The 20,036-nt window shown below is 42.1% G+C and overlaps 1 protein-coding gene across 10 annotated transcripts in view; it reads right to left on the reverse strand.

Moving 5' to 3' along the window:
* Window positions 1–20,036, reverse strand: part of FMNL2 (formin like 2) — a 328,925-nt gene that overhangs the window by 22,761 nt on the left and 286,128 nt on the right. For 6 of the 10 annotated variants that reach the window (XR_004370380.2, XM_032755705.2, XM_032755710.2 and 3 more), the window contains exons 11-18: window positions 15,812–15,922; window positions 12,445–12,594; window positions 10,260–10,361; window positions 8,308–8,620; window positions 7,725–7,961; window positions 4,874–4,894; window positions 1,886–2,010; window positions 701–903 (exon numbers count right to left, since the gene is read on the reverse strand). Coding sequence is in view for 9 of the 10 variants with exons in the window: in XM_032755705.2 (XP_032611596.1) it covers window positions 701–903; window positions 1,886–2,010; window positions 4,874–4,894; window positions 7,725–7,961; window positions 8,308–8,620; window positions 10,260–10,361; window positions 12,445–12,594; window positions 15,812–15,922 (1,262 nt within the window). In the remaining variant the exon portion in view is untranslated. The remainder of the gene's footprint in view (window positions 1–700; window positions 904–1,885; window positions 2,011–4,873; window positions 4,895–7,724; window positions 7,962–8,307; window positions 8,621–10,259; window positions 10,362–12,444; window positions 12,595–15,811; window positions 15,923–20,036) is intronic. The other 4 variants (XM_032755709.2, XM_032755713.2, XM_032755711.2 and 1 more) reach the window with 1 other exon arrangement.

A 20,036-nucleotide genomic window follows, 5' to 3' on the forward strand; every position in this document is an offset into this window, starting at 1 on the left:
TAAATAATTAGTTCCTAAAACATTGAATAATGTCTTCATCACATTTGAAAGTCACCATGGCCACAAGAACAGAAGGATTCTTCTAATAGAGAATTAAAACCAATGCCTTCTATGCAGTTCAAGGTAAAAAATGAACTTTGTTTAACATGTCCTGAAAGTACTAAAAGCAAAACAATTCACATTCCTGTTGTTACAAATTAAAATATGCATCTGTATCATATTTGCATCTGGCATTGAACTGTATCATTCCACAGATGCCATCAAATTTGTATTCAACAAATCTGGATAAAATCCAGATACTCCAGAGAAAACTGACATTTTCTACCTTTTCTTAACATCTGCCACGCTCAGCTCAACTTTCCTTTTATGTAAGCATTGCTGGAGGCCCGCATAAGAGAGTAGACCCAGATAATAAATGATGTCACAATCCAGATGTTATTCTTCTAAAACAATTAGTTACTCGTTCTAATACAACACTCCCCAGGGTGATTTCTGGTCCACTTCTTTCATGTTGGCATCATATTCAACTTTGAAGTAGCACACACAGAGTTCAGATCTCTCAAGTGTGGATATCAAAAATTGCTCCAGCTTTTATCTTAGGTCTTGTCTCACTATTGAAATATTTGTCATCTACTAATTCATAACTTTCTCATTTTCATTTTATCATAAACTAACTAGAATATAATTTTCCTGAACTTACACATGAATAGCTTTACATATTTCATCAGCAGTCTTTCCAGCTTTCCTTAAAGTTATGGCAAGATTTTTGGCCCTGTTTGCTTCTAGTAATGTCACTTTGTTTGATCCCTTCTGTGGTATCTTCTGTTTGCTTGAAGAAAGATCAATGGCAGGACCTTGGGCTTTTGTCTTGAATATTTCCTCAAATTCATCCACATTTAAATCCTAAGGTAGAGAGGAATGACCATGGAAAATTGGATTATATTTAAAAATGAAGTCCGGAAGCCAACAGTTGGTTTCTTAAGCAAAACCGTTACTTTTTCTATGAAGTACTTGTCTTTGGCCATGGCTTGCTCTATTTTTCTTGCTTTTGTTATAGTACAACTTCTGGCACATATACAAAAGTGAACATAGGTCGGATGTGGTGGCTTATGCCTGTAATCCCAGCACTTTGGGAGGCCAAGGCGGGTGGATCACTTAAGGTCAGGAGTTTGAGACCAGCCTGGCCAACATGGTGAAACGCGCTCTCTACTAAAAATACAAAGAATAGCCAGACATGGTAGTGTGTGCCTGTAATCCCAGCTACTTGGGAGGCTAAGCCAGAGAACTGCTTGAACCTAGGAGGAAGAGGTTGCAGTGAGCTGAGATTGCACCACTGCATTCCAGCCTGGGTGACAGAGTGAGACTCCGTCTCAAAAAATAATAATAATAATAATAATTGAAAAATAAAATAAAAAAAAAGTCTCACAAGGTGAGACTCCAAGTAGACTACCGATTCTAACCCACTAATTCAATTGCTTTTCAATAATTAGCTTGCATAGACAGCTGCCACAGATTAAAATTATCCATCAAATAAGGCAGTGAGTGTGATAATTGAGTTCTTATTCACTTACAGTCCAAAAGTTTTTATGTCTTTCTCTCAATTAAAGGAAGGAATTATTATGTCAGATCTATATTCGGTGGCATACACTGAAGATGCTCAAAAGCATTTATGCCAATTTAACATAACTCTTTAAACACAGTTTTAGAGCCACCTTACAAAACAGTGTCAAATGTTATTCTCCAATATTACATATCTGTTTCTTCTTTACATCAAGGGACTTAAAACACTAGTACTTTATCTCTGACACTTCCAGGTTAACAGAACACCCATGTTGGCTTTGCTGCACAGAGTGTACCTCTAGTTTCTAACCAATGAGAAAAATACCTCCAGAATTCGCTCATCATCAATTTCATTGAAGACTGTGCCATTGATCTGATTGGGCTTCAGAGCAACCCAGTTAAACACTGGCATTCTGAACTTCGTCTTGATTGGCTTCTTAATTTTCACAGCTAAAGACGTCAAAGAGAATGGAATTAAGATCCCACCAAAAGCCTACGACCCTCAGGAACAATCAGACAACAGTCTTGCAGATGACACTTTAACACTGGAGGAAGGTTGGCAAGAGGCACGCAAGTAGGTTTTTAAACCTGGAAAACAACACACATGGCCTTGGCCAGAGCCATTTGAGGTCATCATTTGGTTGACTAACACATCATTGTATTAAAAGCCATCTAAGGGCCAAGGGTTGATTTTTTTTTTTTTTCTTTTAACTCAGGCAACTAATTTGCTGCATTACAGTTACAATATTAGGACAATGGTTGGGACAAATAAAAAGTGTTGGAGAGCAAAGATTATTACTCATGTTATTAGATAGCAGAGAGGGCAAAAACTTGCCATATTTGTATATCCTAAATTCTTGGTTGCAGACCACATGTTTACAAACAAACCTCAGAAGATGATCAGGGACTGCAGATAGTGGCTGACTAGACTACCAGGAGTACAACGTCATGAAGGCTGACTTTCCACCAGGCAAGACCTTCCTGTGGGTGATTCCAATGATGAAGATATATTGGCTGCTGGGTTATTTCAAGCAGACTAAGGGATATGAATGGCCTAAATGAGAAAATAGGTTTTTGAGGTCTTGCTCTGTCACCCAGGCTGCAGTGCAGTGGCGCAATCATGGCTCACTGCAGCCTTGACCTCCCAGGCTCGGGCAATCCTCCCACCTCAGCCTCCAAGTAGCTGGAACCACAGATGTGTGCCACCATGCCTGGCTAGTTTTTATATTTTTTGTAGAGACAGAGTTTCACATGTTGCCCAGGCTGGTCTCAAACTCCTGGACTCAAGCGAGCTTCCCCACTCGGCCTCCCAGAGTGCTGGGATTACAGGCGTGAGCCATCTTGCCCAGCCTAAGAAAATGTTTAAGACAACAGAACAAAAAAGGGGGTACATACAGAGCAAGACTCCGTCTTAAAAATAAATAAAAGGGGGAAAAAAGGAAAAGAAATTGCTGGGCATGGTGGCTCAAAGTCCTAGCACTTTGGGAGGCCAAGGCGGGTGGATCATCTGAGGTCAGGAGTTCAAGACCAGCCTGGCCAACATGGTGAAACCCTCGTCTCTACTAAAAATACAAAAATTAGCCAGTTGTGGTAGTGTGCACCTATAATCCCAGTTACTCGGAAGGCTGAGACAGGAGCATCGCTTAAACCCAGGAGGCAGAGGTTGCAGTGCACCGAGATCACGCCACTGCACTCTAGCCTGGGCAACAAGAGCGAGACTCCATCTCAAAAAAGAGGGAGGAAGGGAGGAAGGGAGGGAGGGAGGGAGGGAGGGAGGGAGGGAGGGAGGAAGGAAGGAAGGAAGGAAGGAAGGAAGGAAGGAAGGAAGGAAGGAAAGAATTGTATGGATTCTCACACTCAGAAATGGCCACAGTCCCTTGCCCTTCTTTTTGAAAAGCAAGTTCTTCCCAGGATTCAGCTGTGTTTGACTAGGAGGTATCAATACACTCATTAAAAATACTGAAAACCTCTTAATAGAGAGAATGGGATGTATCTTTAAGGGACTGTGGGGAGTGCCAACTCCTCTCACTCTGAGGGAATATGCCAAAAAAGGTAATCCATTTAAAATTATATTTATCTATCATATATCATAAAGAAGTCTTCCCAAACCATTTAGCCATATACATTCAGCTTCGTCAGTCTGTCCTGGGTAGCCCACCACACTACTTGGGAGCTTCACTATTTGTCATTATTAGCAAGACAGGGAGAAGAACTCAGCACTTCAGTGCAGAACAAAATAAAAGCAACACACGACTAAGCTTGTAGCTGGCTGCCTGCCTGCCTGCCTGCCTGCCTCAGTTGGCATTAACTGAGACAGACAGTGCCTCTCATTCCTCCAGAGTTACAAAGGCCATTTAAACAGCAGGAATGTCATCTGATAAATCCACACAAAAGCATGCAGAAAAACAGACACAGCTTTAGCCAAACCAGGCCTCTCCATCACCAAACATGACACCTTTGTCCCCACTACCCCACAGTGTCAGATTCCTCGCCATACAGCATTCTGTCTACGCTACCCAGGAAAATGGATGTTCTCAATGAGACAAAGGAACAGACTTTCCTCTAGCACTTGCCCCAGCATTGCCTCTAGCACTTTGGCAATGTTGGGGATCTGGGGAGCAGCAGAAGGGCTGCAGAGGAGTCTTTTCATAACCTGAGGTGACAGGTTGGTGCCAACGGCTTCCTACCTTCCTCCCACAGACATGGTAGGTGCATGACGCTCGCTAGAAGTTTGCCATTTGCAACCACCCTTCTATTTAGCAAGGTCAGGAATAAGCCTGAGATCAGAACACAGGCAAGAAAGTTCTCCTCCTTGGAAAGGTTTTCCTGGCTTTAACCAGGGTGGGAGTGGGAAGAGGAGGAAGGCACACAGGTGACCACTGGACACACTGTGTCCCCATGGTTCGGGCTAAAGGCGGGTGAGTGCTCCCTGGAGTGGGCCAGAGAACAGCATGAGGGAGGGAATGGAAAAGGGGCACCTGGTACCTTTTTTTTGTTCTTAGAGTTGAAGCCTCAGATACAAATATAAAAATTAAAAGAAGAAGAAGAAAAAAAAAAACCTTTTCTCAGAGGGAATGGAAGAGGGCATGTGAATCCAGGATGTCTGCTTCAAGGACAATAGTCTCTTATGTAGGCTCAACTAGAATGCATGGGCAAACCTGGAATCATCATCAGCCACTACCAAGACTTCCCGCAGACACAAAGTCAAAATGCAATGGATCAAAGCAAAATGGAGTGGAAAGATGTCAAGGCACAGTGTGACCAACAGAAACACATGGCAAATACTCAACACACTCAGTGAGGAGCAACCTACAGAAAAGCTTGATTGGCCCATCTTTTGTGGAAGCAGAAAGAACAGAGAAAATACAAAAAAAAAATTAGATATGGTTAGAGTCAAGTGGCTCAGCAGTTCACGCACTCAGCGGTTCACGCACTCAGCATAGAATTTCATGCTTCTTGGACACATTTCACGAGGCAGCACAGAGCCAAAAATTCATTTCCATTCAGGCCTGCCTCCAAGACTCAACTATTTCATTTTAAAAATTATCCTTTTTAGAAGAGGGAAGAAAAAAATTATTTCATCGTAGTGGTACCAAACAGCAATACTGAACTATACTAGGCATTCCATAGGATAGGAATAATTTTTACATGAAAAACAATCAACCAAAGTCCAAATTCGCATTGTGAGGATCCAAGCACATCCTCCCAGACAGACGGTAAAGGTTCCACCTGCTCAGCAGCCTGTCTCAGGAGACCTACCCAGGGAAAGGGAGCCAGGTTGTTCTATCACAGACTTGAGGAAGGAAGCCTTATTCTTCAAATGCATATTTCACACTACTAATATTTTCTCTATAAAATACAAAGAAAACTCTCAACTAGATAAACTATGGGGCTCTCTTCTTGGTCTTCTGTCTTGGTCTCCAAGAACACACCTGCCCATTGAAGAGATAAGACCCTCATGTTGCCTGTGGATCCAGAGGCCAAGTGATGTCATAGGTTTCTGACTTCTCAGGAGGCTTCAGAATATTAGCTCAGCTCTGTCTCTTCATTCTACTGGGCATCCTGATTCTGTCTGGCCTCTTGGTTCCAGAGTGAGAGAGAGTGTTACTGAACACATTAGCAGAACATCTCACCAAATGGGCTTCAATCACTAAGTATTAACAGTCTAAATAAGGATGAATAATAAAGAGAGATTAAAGGCCTTGTAGAAATTGCCTGATCTCGAGCTATCAAAGACTCATAAGGATCTTATAATGCTTCTAAGACATCCCTCACAATCATTTAGTGGACACTTATGGAAATAAGGAGTTCCTCTATTTCCACCTACAGTCCTCTAAATTGCATGAGCCACAACAGGGACCACTTCCAAGTATAGCAAACCCTAAAAGCAGTTGGTTATCAGCCAAGCACAGAGCTCTACACCTTAAAATATTGAGGCAATTGACAGAGCCAACACATTTTTAAAATCAAGTAGTGGGAAGAGCCCAAGCAAAACAATTAATAAATAGGTCAATCACACAGGACATGGCCCCTCAGAAGGAAGCTCTGGACACATCTCAGCCTCTGGGTTCTCACTCAGCTAAGGCGGTTCTGAGGTCTATGTTAGTGCTCAGGTGTGTGGAAGTGGGTGCTAAATCACACATCAGCGTTTGTCAGAGACAAAGGAAGCAGCCCCAGATGAGACACCACAGCAGACACGTCTCACAGCAAGTGCGCCTTGGGGGCTACCAAGAGTGCCTAATCAGGGTGGCCAGGTGCACGGGACGATAATGGGTTTCCACACCCAGTTACTGACAACAGCCTGGTGATGGAACACATTCCCAGGGCTTGATATGAGGTTTCTTGTTTGTCTGTTTATATTCCATAGTCCATCAGTTCCACGATGACTCTCCTCCAACTTTTCTCCTTCAGAAGTAATAAAAGTTCTAGAAGAAAGTGGTAGATGGGGAAGATCTTGAAGGGTAGAAATAAGTCACTGATTTACTGTGGACCTTACTGTGAACTGGAATCTTGTTTGTTTCCCTGACAGTTTTATATAGAAGTCGGGGTGGAAGTAAAACCATGGATTTGATGTGGAGTGAATTTATTCTAGGTGACTCTGGGGCATCCAAAAGGGCTCCAGTCATTGGGATGAATGAGTCCCGATGACCAGCTGGCACAGCTGCAGATGGGAGCCTGGAAGGGATGGAGATTGGGAAATCTTTACAGCTACGACTGGCTTTTAGACTTTGGGCAAAAGGCTCTGAGAACTATCACGGCCTTGGAAATGGAGGCTATTAGAGTGGTAGTTCTTTATTGCAAATAAGAGACCTCACGAACAGGCTGAAGTAAATGAGGAGGCAGAATTACCCCATGTCACAGGGATGGCAAAGCTCAGAGCAATTCCAGATGCCAGGGAAACACTTCAGGACTGGGAAAATGGCTTGTAGCATCATCTTTATTTCCGTGAGTCAAAACAAAGAGCTTAGATTTCAAGACATTAGAGTGACTCTTCCTCCTGCTCTAACCCCTACCTCCCATTTTATTTCTGGTGAGGTGAGGATGCTGTTTTCTATCTTCTGGTTGGCAAGAGGACATGAATTATTTGGCAGCATTTTAAGGCATGATAATATGGCTGTTGGCAGCACTTCCTCCTTGAAGTTTAAATCCACCCTAGCAAATTCTGATGTTCTCAAATGCTCAGAAGACATGCCTGGAAGCCTACACCAGGCAATTACACATAAAAGCATGTTTCCCTTTTATAGATGACATCATAAATACCATTAAAAAAAAAAAGATCCAGAAGCACTCAATGTCTGTGCCTAATACTGAGCTTTGAATACTACGGGTGTCCAGAAAGTATCTGCTGAACCCACAAAAATGCACTGATCCTCAAGCAGGTAGCTTGTCTCTCTTCCATTCTCGGCCAGTGGAAGGCAGGAAGATGGTGTAGGAGATCAGATCCTCCCATTGTGGGGTGTGGTTGTGACAAAGACTACTCAGAGCAAAGTGCCTCCCATGCATGATGATGTCCCCTCTATTGGCTACATCAGCAGGAATTTCTTATACTAGGAAGAGATACACATCATTGTAAGAGACCTGGACTTTGAAAGAATAGCTTCAACTCTCCGAGATAAGACAGCATTTCTGATATGAGTACCTGGGTTTGAATTCTGTGCTCTTACCTGCTAATCCTGAGTTGAAAACCACTGTGGGTGAAGATGTTCCAGGCAGCGGAGGTGCAGAGGGAAGGGGAGGTGCTAAGGGAGGAGCTGGTACAGTCTCAGCTGCAGGGCCTGGGAGAGGAGGAGGAGGAGGAGGAGGAGGAGGGGGCGGTGGGGGGGGAGGAGGGGGAGGAGGGGGTGGAGGAGGGGGTGGCGGCGGCGGCGGTGGCATAGGTGGTGTTACTGGACCATTTTGCACTAGCAAAGAAAAAAGAAACAGATGGACTTTGAAAACAGGGGAATGGCTTTCCTGCAATAAGCCATGTGCATATAAAGCCGTCTGAAAACAACACACTTAAAAGGACAAAGGACTGTTTTCAAAAACCATAAAATGTCCTCACTGACAAATGGGAAAAATATTTCAACATATGTGAAATGAGGATTTATAATTTTAATCTCAAAATGTAATTAAGAACTACTCAAGAAAACCAATTCTTAAAGAACATGCCAACAAAAACGGACAAAGGACAGAAGTGGACAGTTGGCAAAAGAAGAAATACAAATATTCCGAAACTTCCTCAGTCCTCCTGCCAAGGCTTCTTACCTGTTTCAGGTGTGTCTGATGAGGGAGGCAGTGGTGGTGGAGGAGGGGGCAAGGGTCCTGAGGAAGCGGCCCCCGTTGTGGGTCCCACAGAGTTACCTGCTACCACTTCTGACCCCATGGACAATGTGCCAGAAGCCACAACTGGCAGGATGGCGATATCCCCATCCCCTTTCTTCTGAATTTTAATGGTCCCTTGTTTCTCTAGTTCATGAATCTTTTTTTCCAGGGTAGACTGTCTTTGAATTGCTTCTTCTTTTTCTTTGACCATTTTTCTTAATGTGTGAACTTGAGTATTTGCATCTTTGTAGATTTCCTGCAATAAAGTCCAAGGTCAAGAGTTTATCTTCACATAACATTCATACTTAGTTGCACCAGATTGGCAAACTGAGGATAAAGAGAAAAAAAGATACTCATATAAATGGGAATTCTTTGGAACTCAGCCAGAACCTATAAAGTCTCATTAATTATTAGTTGTATGCTAGTAATGCATGTAATTTATTCTAGCTATTGTTGTTGGTAATGAAGTTCTTTCCATTTAATAAATGCAGCTAACTCAATTTTCCCTGCAGGTGGAAAGAAACAGAGCAGAAATGACCCTGAATGCTGACTCTGGAATCTCTTGAGGGTGTTCTGGTGGTGCATGTTTTCCTTCCTTTTTATTTGTAAGTCTTAGATACACATATCAGCTAACAATAGACAAAAGGGCCCTAAATCAGACTTGGATACAAACGAGACTGGGATTAAAAATCTGCAGAGAATGGAATAATCTACTCATGAGTAACCAGGGGCTGACTGTTCCTGAATGGCTTTCTCTGGCCCTGACAACGCCCCCTTGACCAAGCTCAGGATAGCCATTGTTGTAACATTTTCCCATCGGTAATGCGGTTAACGAAACAGGCCAAAGCTTCCCTTCACTAATTACTTATTTATGTCTAGGTTTTTAGCAGAAAACAAAGAAGTTACAATTTTCAATTCAAAGGCTGTCCTGGTTCCTTTTATAAGGGAGGCCCATAGAGGTTCTAGTGAAAGGGTTTTATGGAACTGAACTTCCTTGCTGGGCCTTGTACAAGCGATCTCTCACCACAAACCTCCAGCAAGCAGGGAAACATTCTTCACACCCTGTCTATTACTAATAATCTAAGAGTCTGAAGTTGAATTGAGTCCATATGTTACAACTGTGTCTCGAAGGCGTGCCAGACAATAAATTTCCTGGACTGAACTGTAGGACATGTCAGGATATCAGACACACACAGACACGATAACCATCACATAAAAGGTGCCATTTCATTAGCAGTGGTGTAAAGGCAAGCCATTTGCCTTAAAGCTCTCCAGGCATTTTGGTGTTCTTATGTTCAGCACAATTCCAAGCACAGGGATGGCACTCCATAAATACCTGGCACAGAAGGTAAACAATACTAAGGCCAAATAAAATAGCTGGATTAGCTGATAGTAAAATGGATTGGTTTTGCTTTGCACATCCCCCCCCTTTTTTTTGGTGAATGCCATTAAGCCTAGCCTGTGTTGTATTTCACTGTTTCCACAGCAACTACCAAATCTGGTTTTGAGTGGAAGCAAAGCAAAAAAATACAAAGAAGCTCAAGTCCTAATAAAAATAAATAAGTGGCATGAATTAAATCCATGCTGTGTTTTTATTTCCAACCAAATGGGTGTTCCACAGAATTAACTCAGCCTCCTCCAGATGGGAAAACATTGTTGCTTCCAAAATCTGTGATAAGGAAATACTGAACCCCCAGTATCTGATTGCACACACGTGTGTATACATATGCCAACTACGTGTAGTTTTCATCTGAGCATCACCTCTCAAAGGTTTCCAATAAATATGCTGCATCAATGCATTCCTCTGAAATGAACGTACTCTGCATTCCACTGGATGAAAGCTGGAGTACGTTCCCTACCATGCCCATCTGGGCAGCTGTCATTATTATACTTACCCGAACGACATCCAGCTCCTTGTTCCTCTGCATGAGTTGCTTTTCCAGTTCCACAATCTTGGACATGGCTTCATTCTCTGTGTCTTGCAGTTTTTCAGATAACTGTAAAATTTTGAAAAGAAAGCTGTCACAATACAGGATCATCTTGATCAGCCCTCAGTTCTCAGAAAGTGCAGCTCCAAGATCATTAGGGGCCAGGGCCCTGCATGTGTTCTGCAAGTTGTTTTCTGGAAATGGTAATGTTTATAATATGGTTCTGAATACATATTTGTTTCTACCAGGAATTGATAACTTAGACATGATTCTTAATAAGACCCACATGTCCGCTCCTTAGTGTTCAACATACACAGTGTGCCTCCCTCCATTTCTGCAGGGGCTAGCAAGGGTAGAGGATGGTAAGGAGAAAGAGGAGGGAAAGTCCACCTCCATCCCCCACTCCGTGCCAAGAAAGGGCCATCAGGCTAAAGCTTTTGAAAATTGGTAACATAGTAAACTTGGTTCTTTCAATCTAGGTAGCCAGTTGAAAAACAACTACTGCTTGGTTCCACCCAAGCTATGCAAATAATAAAAGCTGGTTGCCACGCCTGTAATCCCAGCACTTTGGGAGGCCGAGGTGGGTGGATCACCTGAGGTCAGGAGTTTGAGACCAGCCTGGCCAACATGGTGAAACCCCATCTCTACTAAAAAATACAAAAATTAGCCAGGTGTGGTGGAGTACACCTGTAATCCCAGCTACTAGGGAGGCTGAGGCAGGAGAATCGCTTGAACCCAGGATGCGGAGGTTGCAGCGAACCAAGATCGTGCCACTGCACTCCAGCCTGGGTGACAGAGTAAGACTCCATCTCAAAAAAAAAAAAAACCCACAAAAATAATAATAATAAAAGTCATTTGGGGGAGGCCATTCAAATAGATTGCCTGCTACAAAAGTGGACACATAAGTATGGTCATGCAATGTTGGCTGAGGCTTCAGGAGAAAGACAGGGTGAGCCATGTGTTAAACAGCTGCTTTTCACATAGGGCTCTAACACTGAGCAACTTCTGATTTCTAACATCTCCTTTAAATTCATTACAAGTAAAGAAAACCAGGGAGGCAAGGTAAGGAGGAAGAGTGGAGATTTACACTGATTGGGTTCAGCATATAACACAAATCTTCTAAGGGAAGATATACTGGGCCTGTAAAATTCTCTTTTTAAGCAGATGCCAGCTGGGTCACAGGAGCACTTTTAAAGGGAGGGTTTTTGGCTCACCAACTTGGCTTACCCACAGCCACGAAGAGACCCATTTTCACAGTGATGGGGAAAGGTGAAGGAAATTGAGCATATGCAGTACTCTTTAAAAAACATGTGGAGAGAAATAAATGAACTGTTCAAAGGAGAAAATAATAATCCTCCAAAAGGAGACACTTCATTTCATAATCAAGGAAAGTGCCCACCAGACTCACCAAAAGAATTTGGTCTTCATAATGCTTGGGTTTTTGAGAAGCACTATTTTTCTGTTAATTATTTTTACTACTGAAATATGTGGTTAATGAATGAATAAATAACCTCTAAAGGCCCTTAGAGTCATGTTCGAATCAGTCTATGGCAAGAAAAATCCCTCAAAGAAAAATGAGACCCTGTCCTGTGATAGAGCTGACAACGATACTGAGGACATTCTTCAAAGACGAGGATATATGAGAAAGCACACCGATGTCCTTGAAAATGCCCGTTGTTGAAATGACTCTATTTAGAATCTGAGTACCCTAAGACGGGAATGTTCAGACATGCATCACAGAGACACCAGCTAATCCTGTCCATGGGCTTGTGTGGACATAGTTGATAAGAAGATACCTCTTCACCTCAGGCCAAATCCTCATATTTCATTTCCCTCTAATCATTTACATAATGCCAATCATCAAACACCCCCACTCTGCCTGAGCCTGTAACCAAGACTGCCAGGAAATGCACCTCAGCAGAAACTGAGCAGTTAAGTGAGCTAAAGCAAAGCAACGGATTCTATTTCATTTTACATAACACATCTGCCTTTTGGAAAAAACACAGAACAGCTTCTGATAGCTGTCTCTTGCAGGGTATGGCCCATTCCTATACTCCAAATCCTTTAATTTACCACCATAAAAGCTGACATTAATTCTGCTTTGCAACCAGCTGAAATGTAAGCAATTTTTCCTTTTCTGAGATGTAGTTACATGAGAAATGTTTTCTTCCAGTTCTTCCACCCTCTCCAAGGCAGCATTCTTAGTTTCAGCATCTTCCAGTAGAGCTCCTACATCAAAAACATTGTCCAGGTAAGCCTGGATCTGGACCTGAAGCTTGTCACTCTCAGTGTGTTTCAGCTTCTAAAAACCAGAATAGGAGAGAACGTGGTGTTAGCTCATCTGTGGAAACAGAACATCATTTCCTAACAGTCCATCTTTTTTGTTTTGTTTTGAGATGGAGTTTCACTCTGTCACCCAGGCTGGAGTGGAATGGCACAATCTCAGCTCACTGCAACCTTCACCTCCTGAGTTCAAGCGATTCTCGTGTCTAAGCCTCCCGAGTAGCTGGGATTACAGGCACACGCCACCACACCCAGCTAATTTTTGTATTTTTAGTAGAGACGGGGTTTCACCCTGTTGGCCAGGATGGTCTCGATCTCCTGACCTCATGATCCACCCGGCTCAGCCTCCCAAAGTGCTGGGATTACAGGCTGAGCCACCGCGCCCGGCCAGTCTATGTGTTTTCTTTGCGACAAATAGTCCAGCCCTTTCCGAGAGAGCTTAACATGTCATCTTCCTTAAGAGAATTATGGAGTGACTACCTAAGCAGTATCATCAGATGACTTTCTGGTGAATACCCTCTCCCAAATGCACACACATTTTCCCCCAAATCCTTACTGCCCCATGTAGTTATATTCCTATGTAAAACATTTTTATATACGTGAAATTGGGACAACAGAAAAATTAAAAGCAGCTTTAACAGGTTATAGTCACGGCCACATAAAACCTGAGGGGTATCTATGTAGTGGAAAAGACTGGAGTGTTTGGTATCTTACCTGGTTAGTGACAGTGGTTCCAGTAGGGGAAGAAGGTTAGGCGAGAGGTGGGGCAGACACCGACAGAGTTTATACTTAGCCTTGGGGATTATTTTAGAACAAATTGCTAGAGCCCAACCTCCACACATCCCTCCCTAAGTCAGTATACAGCAAGAACAGCTCAGGGCTCCCCAAAGCAGATCAGAAAGCTTTCCCCAATTCACTGCCTCCCAAACTAGGCATCCTGCAGGGACTCAGCTAGCTCTGGAAATTAGAGGTCAAATAAATCAGTGAATCTTCCCTACAAGTAACATAAGTCATGACTTTCCCTGGGGAACAGATGAGTGATTAGAATAATACCTGGCACATGGATGATGCCAATCAACATTTATTGAACAAATCAATGGCTACTTACAGGGCTGGGTTTTTGTAAACTAGTGAAGCATTTATATAGCATACATTTACATTACTCTTCTAACCACCTCTATTATGTTCCAGAGTCAACACATGATGAAGTTAAACAAATACAGAGTTTTGACAAAAAAATCTTACATTTTTAAGAGAAATTCCACTCTACATAAATTTTCAGAAAAATGGATTTTCCCCTAGGTTTAATCTGGAATTCTACAATACATCTTATTCTGAAGAGAGAGTGTTCTGCTTTCATTTATGAGTCACAAGTGAGAATGGCTTCTAAATAAGGGCAAAGGCTAGAACAAAAGGAGAAGCAGCTTAATGGGATTTTTCATAAGATTCACAATGAATAACAGGTGTTCAGTGATAAGTGGGTACCTGCCATTATATTCTAGAGCATAAACAAGCTCTGCTCAGACACCACAAAACCAAACCCAAAACACCACTAGGAATTTATACATTCAATTTTTGTTCAAATGATACTTTTAGAGCATAGGAGAAAAAGGGATAGACAAACCTTGATCTCAAAGTAAGAAATAGTCTTTCTGTACAATATTCTGCCAGTGATATAAATGAGTCTTTAAATAAAAAGGAAAGTAATTCAAACAACACTTTAATGGAAATCTATTACGCCTCTCCGTGAGTAGTCTTTAGACAACAGTGGGCCCATCTATTCAAGGGCAGCCCAGCCAGTCTAGGAAGCAAGGCCTTCAGGTTTAGAATAACCACCTCTGTGATTCCGTCTCCTCATAAACTGAGGGTACAGTCTGTGCAATCCCTTGCGTTTATCTCTAACAAAGATGGGCAACTGAATTCCTGAGATGCCCAAAGGAAGTACTTCTATATTCTTAGCTGGAAACAGGCTTGAAATTCAGGTCGCTGGCTGGGTGCATTACTTGAGGCAGGAGTTTGAGACTAGCCTAGCCAACATGGTGAAACCCCGTCTCTACTAAAAATACAAAAATTAGCCAGGCATGGTGCCTGTAATCCCACCTATTCAAGAGGCTGAGGCATGAGAATCGCTTGAACCCAGGAAGCAGAGGTTGCAGTGAGCCGAGATTGCACCACTGCACTCCAGCCTGGGTGACAGTGAAACGCTGTCTCAAAAAAAAGCAAGGAAATTGAGGTCAACAATTCTTGCTCTATCACTAGACCATTCCTATACAAAAGGGAAACAAAACTGCCTGGGTCCTCAGGTCCATTTCTTTTCCTTTTGTAGACACAGGGTCTCACTCTGCCACCCAAGCTGGAGTGCAGTGGTACAATCACAGCTTGTTGCAGCCTGGAAATCCTGGACTCAAATGATCCCCCCACTTCAGCTTCCCAAGCAGCTGGGGCCACAGGCACGTACCACCACACCTGGCTAATTTTTTGTTTTTTGTATAGATGGGGTCTCACTATGTTGCCTAGCCTGGTCTTGAACTCCTAGGCTCAAGTGATCCTCCACCTCAGCCTCCCAAAGTGCTGGAATGACAGGTGTGAGCCATCAGCCTTTTCAAGACCAATTCTGATTTTCACAAGTTTCTGTTTCTTAACTGAAGAATTCAGGGAACTGGCTAAACTCTTCTGCAAGGGAGTAAGAAAAAGGGAAACTTTAAACCTCCTTCTCCTAAGAACTAAAAGTGGAACTTCTAAAGCCACAAACACTTGAAGCAGACTTTAGCAGCTTCAGGAGGAAGTCTCTGGTGTCCATTTCCTCATTTTTTTTTTTATGCTCTAAGCACTGACTCATCACTCTACAGTCCTGGCTTGACTTTCTCTGCCCAGATGGGGTCCCCAGAGTAACCAAGAACACAAATTGCCCAATAGCCCAGATGAAGGATGCAATGAGACTTGACCCAGACGAAGCTCAAAAGCAGAGGAAAGCTGCAGCAAGGCTGCAAAGAGGTTATCTGACTCCCGTACTAAAAGGCTGCTAGCAGAAGATGGCCTGAGATCCCAGGAGCCCTGCAAGAATCCAGCATCTCTGGCAGACTACATCACTCAGCTCAGTTCCCTTTAACTAGCACTGCAGTAGTTGACTGCATAGAGCTTTAGGCATTCTTTAGCTGCTATGGAAGCGTACCTTTGAGGGTAGGCAATAGTAAGTCAATTCTTATACTGGAGCCAAAGGTCACAGCTATACTCACGTCCAAGTATTCATCCAGGCCTAATTTGGTAAATTCATACTGCAGGTGAACTCTGAAATTCATATCTTCTACTGAATGGACTACAATATTAATAAACTGCATAGAAGCCACCTGAAATGAAATTGTCAAGGGGTTAGATGGGCTCCAAACTTTTTTCTCAGTTTAACTGCAGACATGTGCTTTCAATTTCACAAAAAAAGGCTCACTTACCGATTTCTTTTCCTTCATTTCATTGGTTCTTTAAAAACATATACATATATTTTTTGAAATGAAGTCTTGCTCTGTCGCCTAGACTGGAGTGCAGTGGCACGATCTCAGCTCACTGCAACTTCCGCCTCCTGGGTTCAGGCAATTCTCCTGCCTCAGCCTCCCGAGTAGCTGGGATTACAGGCAGGTGCCACCACGCCCGGCTAGCTTTTGTATTTTTAGTAGAGACGGGGTTTCACCATGCTGGCCAGGCTGGTCTCAAACACCTGACCTCCTCGGCCTCCCAAAGTGCTGGGATTACAGGCATGAGCCACCGTGCCCGGCCTCTTTAAAAATATTTTATAATTATTTTTAAATTCAAAAGTCACAGAGGTACCACAATAATAAGACACCACACCCACTCAGATGGCTATAATAAAAAAGAAATACAGTAACAAAAGTTGGGAAGGATATGGAGAAATTAAAACCCTCATCCATTGCTGGTGGTAATGTGAAAAAGGGTGGCCACTTTAAAAAGTGTGACTTTTACTCAAAATGATAAACACAGCATTATCATATAACCCAGCAATTCCGCTTCTAGATATACAGTTAAGAGAAATGAAAATATACGTCCACATAAAAATCTTTACACAGATGTTCAGAGTAACATCATTAATAACAACCAAAAAGTAGAAAGAACCCAATGTCCATTAACCAATAAACAAAATGTGGTATATCCATACAATGGAATATTATGAAACAATAAAAAGCAATAAAGTACCAACACATGTTACAACGTAAACTTGAAAACATGTTAAATGAGAAAAACCAGTTATAGAAGACCACATGTTGTATGATTCCATTCATATAAAACATCCAGAAGAGGCTAAACTACTGAGATAGAAAGCAGGTTAGTGGTTGCCTAGCGCTGAGGGTGGGATAAATGGGAGTGACTGCCAACGGGTACAGGACTTTTTTTGCGGGGGTGACACTGTGTCCTAAATTGTAGTAAGGATTGTACAACCCTGTGAATAGGCTAAATAGGCACTGGATTATAAATAAATTGGATGAATCTGATGGTATGTTAATTATATCTCAGTGAAAGTCATACAGGTATATAAGATAAACTGTGGAAATTACTATAGGTATGTTGTACAAAATGTGAAAATTATTACAAAGAACATTTTTTAAAGAAGAACATTTAAATCACCTACAATCTCACCACAAGGTAACCACGTCTAAAAATTCCCTGTGAACTCTTCCATATCAACAGGATAGTAACAGATCCTTGACCCATCTTTCCATATAAGCAACCAGTTTGCATTCCCTAAAAGGTTGGGGTTTACTGCTTTCTCCCCACAACTGCACCAGTGGCCCTGAGACCTGCCAAAGAGAAAATGAGTCCCTGGTTTGGTAAAAAAAGGACAGCATTCAACAGATCTATTTTGCTTTCCACAGTGACAGTCAGTCTATTTATGTGGGAAACATCTTACTAATGCTTTCCTTCCATGGCTGTCACCCAGCAGAGTCTCTGGCAAGGAGGGAACATGATTGAAGGATGCAGAGTCACACTTATTCTGAGAACGACCTTATTCCTCATCTCTCTCCAAACTTAATTTCCTTTATCTTTTAAAAAATTTTTTTATCGAGTTAGATTCTTCTTTGAAGATATGGTATACATTAGATATCTTTGGAAGATGTGTAACCTCTCTAGCTTACAAAGGACTCTACTGCAATTTACTAAAAAAAAAAAAAAAACCACCTCGAGTTCTGTCACTAAATGAGCTTTAAAAAATATATCTTTACAAAGGCATGTACAAAATACAAACTAGAAAAATACTTTTTAAAGAAACAAAATAGTTTTTGTTTTCTTTTGTCCACAAAAAAATACAGAAAAAGGGTAGAAATATCTTATACTACATTAGAAAAATTTATATTATATGTTATGAGGAATATGTTGTTTCAGAGGTTGTGCAACCTAATTGCATTCCCAAGGCAGTTTATCAAAAGCCTCATTTTCTGGAGAGAAAACATGGTTAGATTCTGGCATCTTTCCATTTCTCTTCGGAAAACAGGTCTAAACGATCTACTGAGTTTTATGATATGCCTAAGAGGCAACTATCTGAAGGTGACACATGAATCTAGCACATAGAACTTGTGTAATAGCAGCCTCTAAATAAGGTACCTCATTGCATGTATATGTGAATAAACGAACTGACAGAAAATGGAACCTAGTTTCTGTATGGATAGTACAGGTGTTTTAAAGGGCTTTATATAATTGTAATTTCAGCAGAAACTCAAATGGCAAGGAGGTCTGGCAGGTATCATAAATGAGCAGGCTGGGCTGTGTGTCACGCAAAGGGAATGGTGTGGACTGTGACCAACTAGAGAGGACATCTTTGGACTAAAGCAATAGGGGCTGCTTGGCTCCAGCAGCTGACACTCTGCAGGAACAGGGGCCTAGTGTTCTCAAACATTTTCAGTTTCCAAGCAAATCAGACGTGTATTTTTTATGCATCATATCCAAATTGTTTAAGTAGGGTCATCACTGTCGGACTGAACTCATACGCCTGTAGGTTGGCTTTAGCATGAAAGCCTACAGTTTGCAACCTCAACTCTAACAGAATGAATAAGTTTCCCTAAAAAGGCACAAGAAGCCGGGCGCGGTGGCTCACGCCTGTAATCCCAGCACTTTGGGAGGCTGAGGTGGGCGGATCACGAGGTCAGGAGATCGAGACCATCCTGGCTAACATAGTGAAACCCCATCTCTACTAAAAATACAAAAAAATTAGCCAGGCGTGGTGGCGGGCGCCGGTAATCCCAGCTACTCGGGAGGCTGAGGCAGGAGAATGGCGTGAACCCGGGAGGCAGAGCTTGCAGTGAGCCGAGATCACGCCACTGCACTCCAGACTGGGCAAGAGCCAGACTCTGTCTCAAAAAAAAAAAAAAGGCACAAGAAAGAAACTGACATCATGAGACAAGGCACCCATCTCTTTATGTATTTATCACCAGGGCCAGCATTAGCCTTAACTTCTTTAAAAAATCCTAATAACAAGATTTTTAAAAGTCAATGTAAAAATGTCCCTTGTTTCATATATGTGTGTGCATATATATAGGTATATATATAAAGTATATAGACACATATATATACATATATATGTGTATATATAAAGTATATATATATAGACACACACACTTTGAAAAGCAAATAACATGCTTTATGCAACAGAAAATCTTCTCTCTAAAGGATTTCATCTTTCTCACTGATTTTGGAAGGGGCTGAGGGCTAAGACGCATATAAAACTTGAGGACTCCAAACATTTTTTTTCACAAAAAGGGTTAGAAATTTGCAAACCTATGTTTCATGCTTTATAATCACTGAAGCAATTCAAATGAAAACTTCACTTGGCATCCTAAGCATAGGCTCTGCAAGGTAAGAAGTGATTGGTACGTCTGCTTCAGGTTAGAAGTGACCTGGGAAATTACAGCCCGGTTAGGATCTCTTGGGTCTAGAATTTCCCTACGGCAACTGGATTGGGTCAACGCCTACAGATCTGGGTGCACTCAAGGGTAAAACTTCTGGAGAAATTCACTATGGTAGATTCTATCTTCCTTCCAGATTAAGATTTACTTGTATGAATGCAGAAGTGCTGCAACTCACTTTGATGTTCCTACCCGAAAATGACAGGACTGCTGTGGAACATGTGCTTGAATGTCACCTAACCTGCCAAGGAGAGCCCCAGTATGATTATACCCTCACAGAATTACCAAAGCAGGATAGAGATCAGGGAGGAAAAAAAAAAATCACTGCTGCATATTCATTTTGGAGATACATACAGTCAACTCTACAAACCAAAGCACTTTAATTTTTAAGAGTATAGTCTGGGAAGGGCACTGGCAGGGGCCTGCAAAAATAAAAAAGGTCAAGATTGCTTCTACCTTAAGGATTCTTACACAGCATCATCAACAATTAAACAATGGCAACATTTGCACCAAGCATGGCTGTTTCCAACTGCATGGCTTCCCCTTTATTTGCTAT

The sequence above is a fragment of the Hylobates moloch genome, unplaced genomic scaffold (assembly GCF_009828535.3).
Source record: "Hylobates moloch isolate HMO894 unplaced genomic scaffold, HMol_V3 SCAFFOLD_1, whole genome shotgun sequence".
NCBI classification, from domain to species: Eukaryota; Metazoa; Chordata; class Mammalia; order Primates; family Hylobatidae; genus Hylobates; species Hylobates moloch.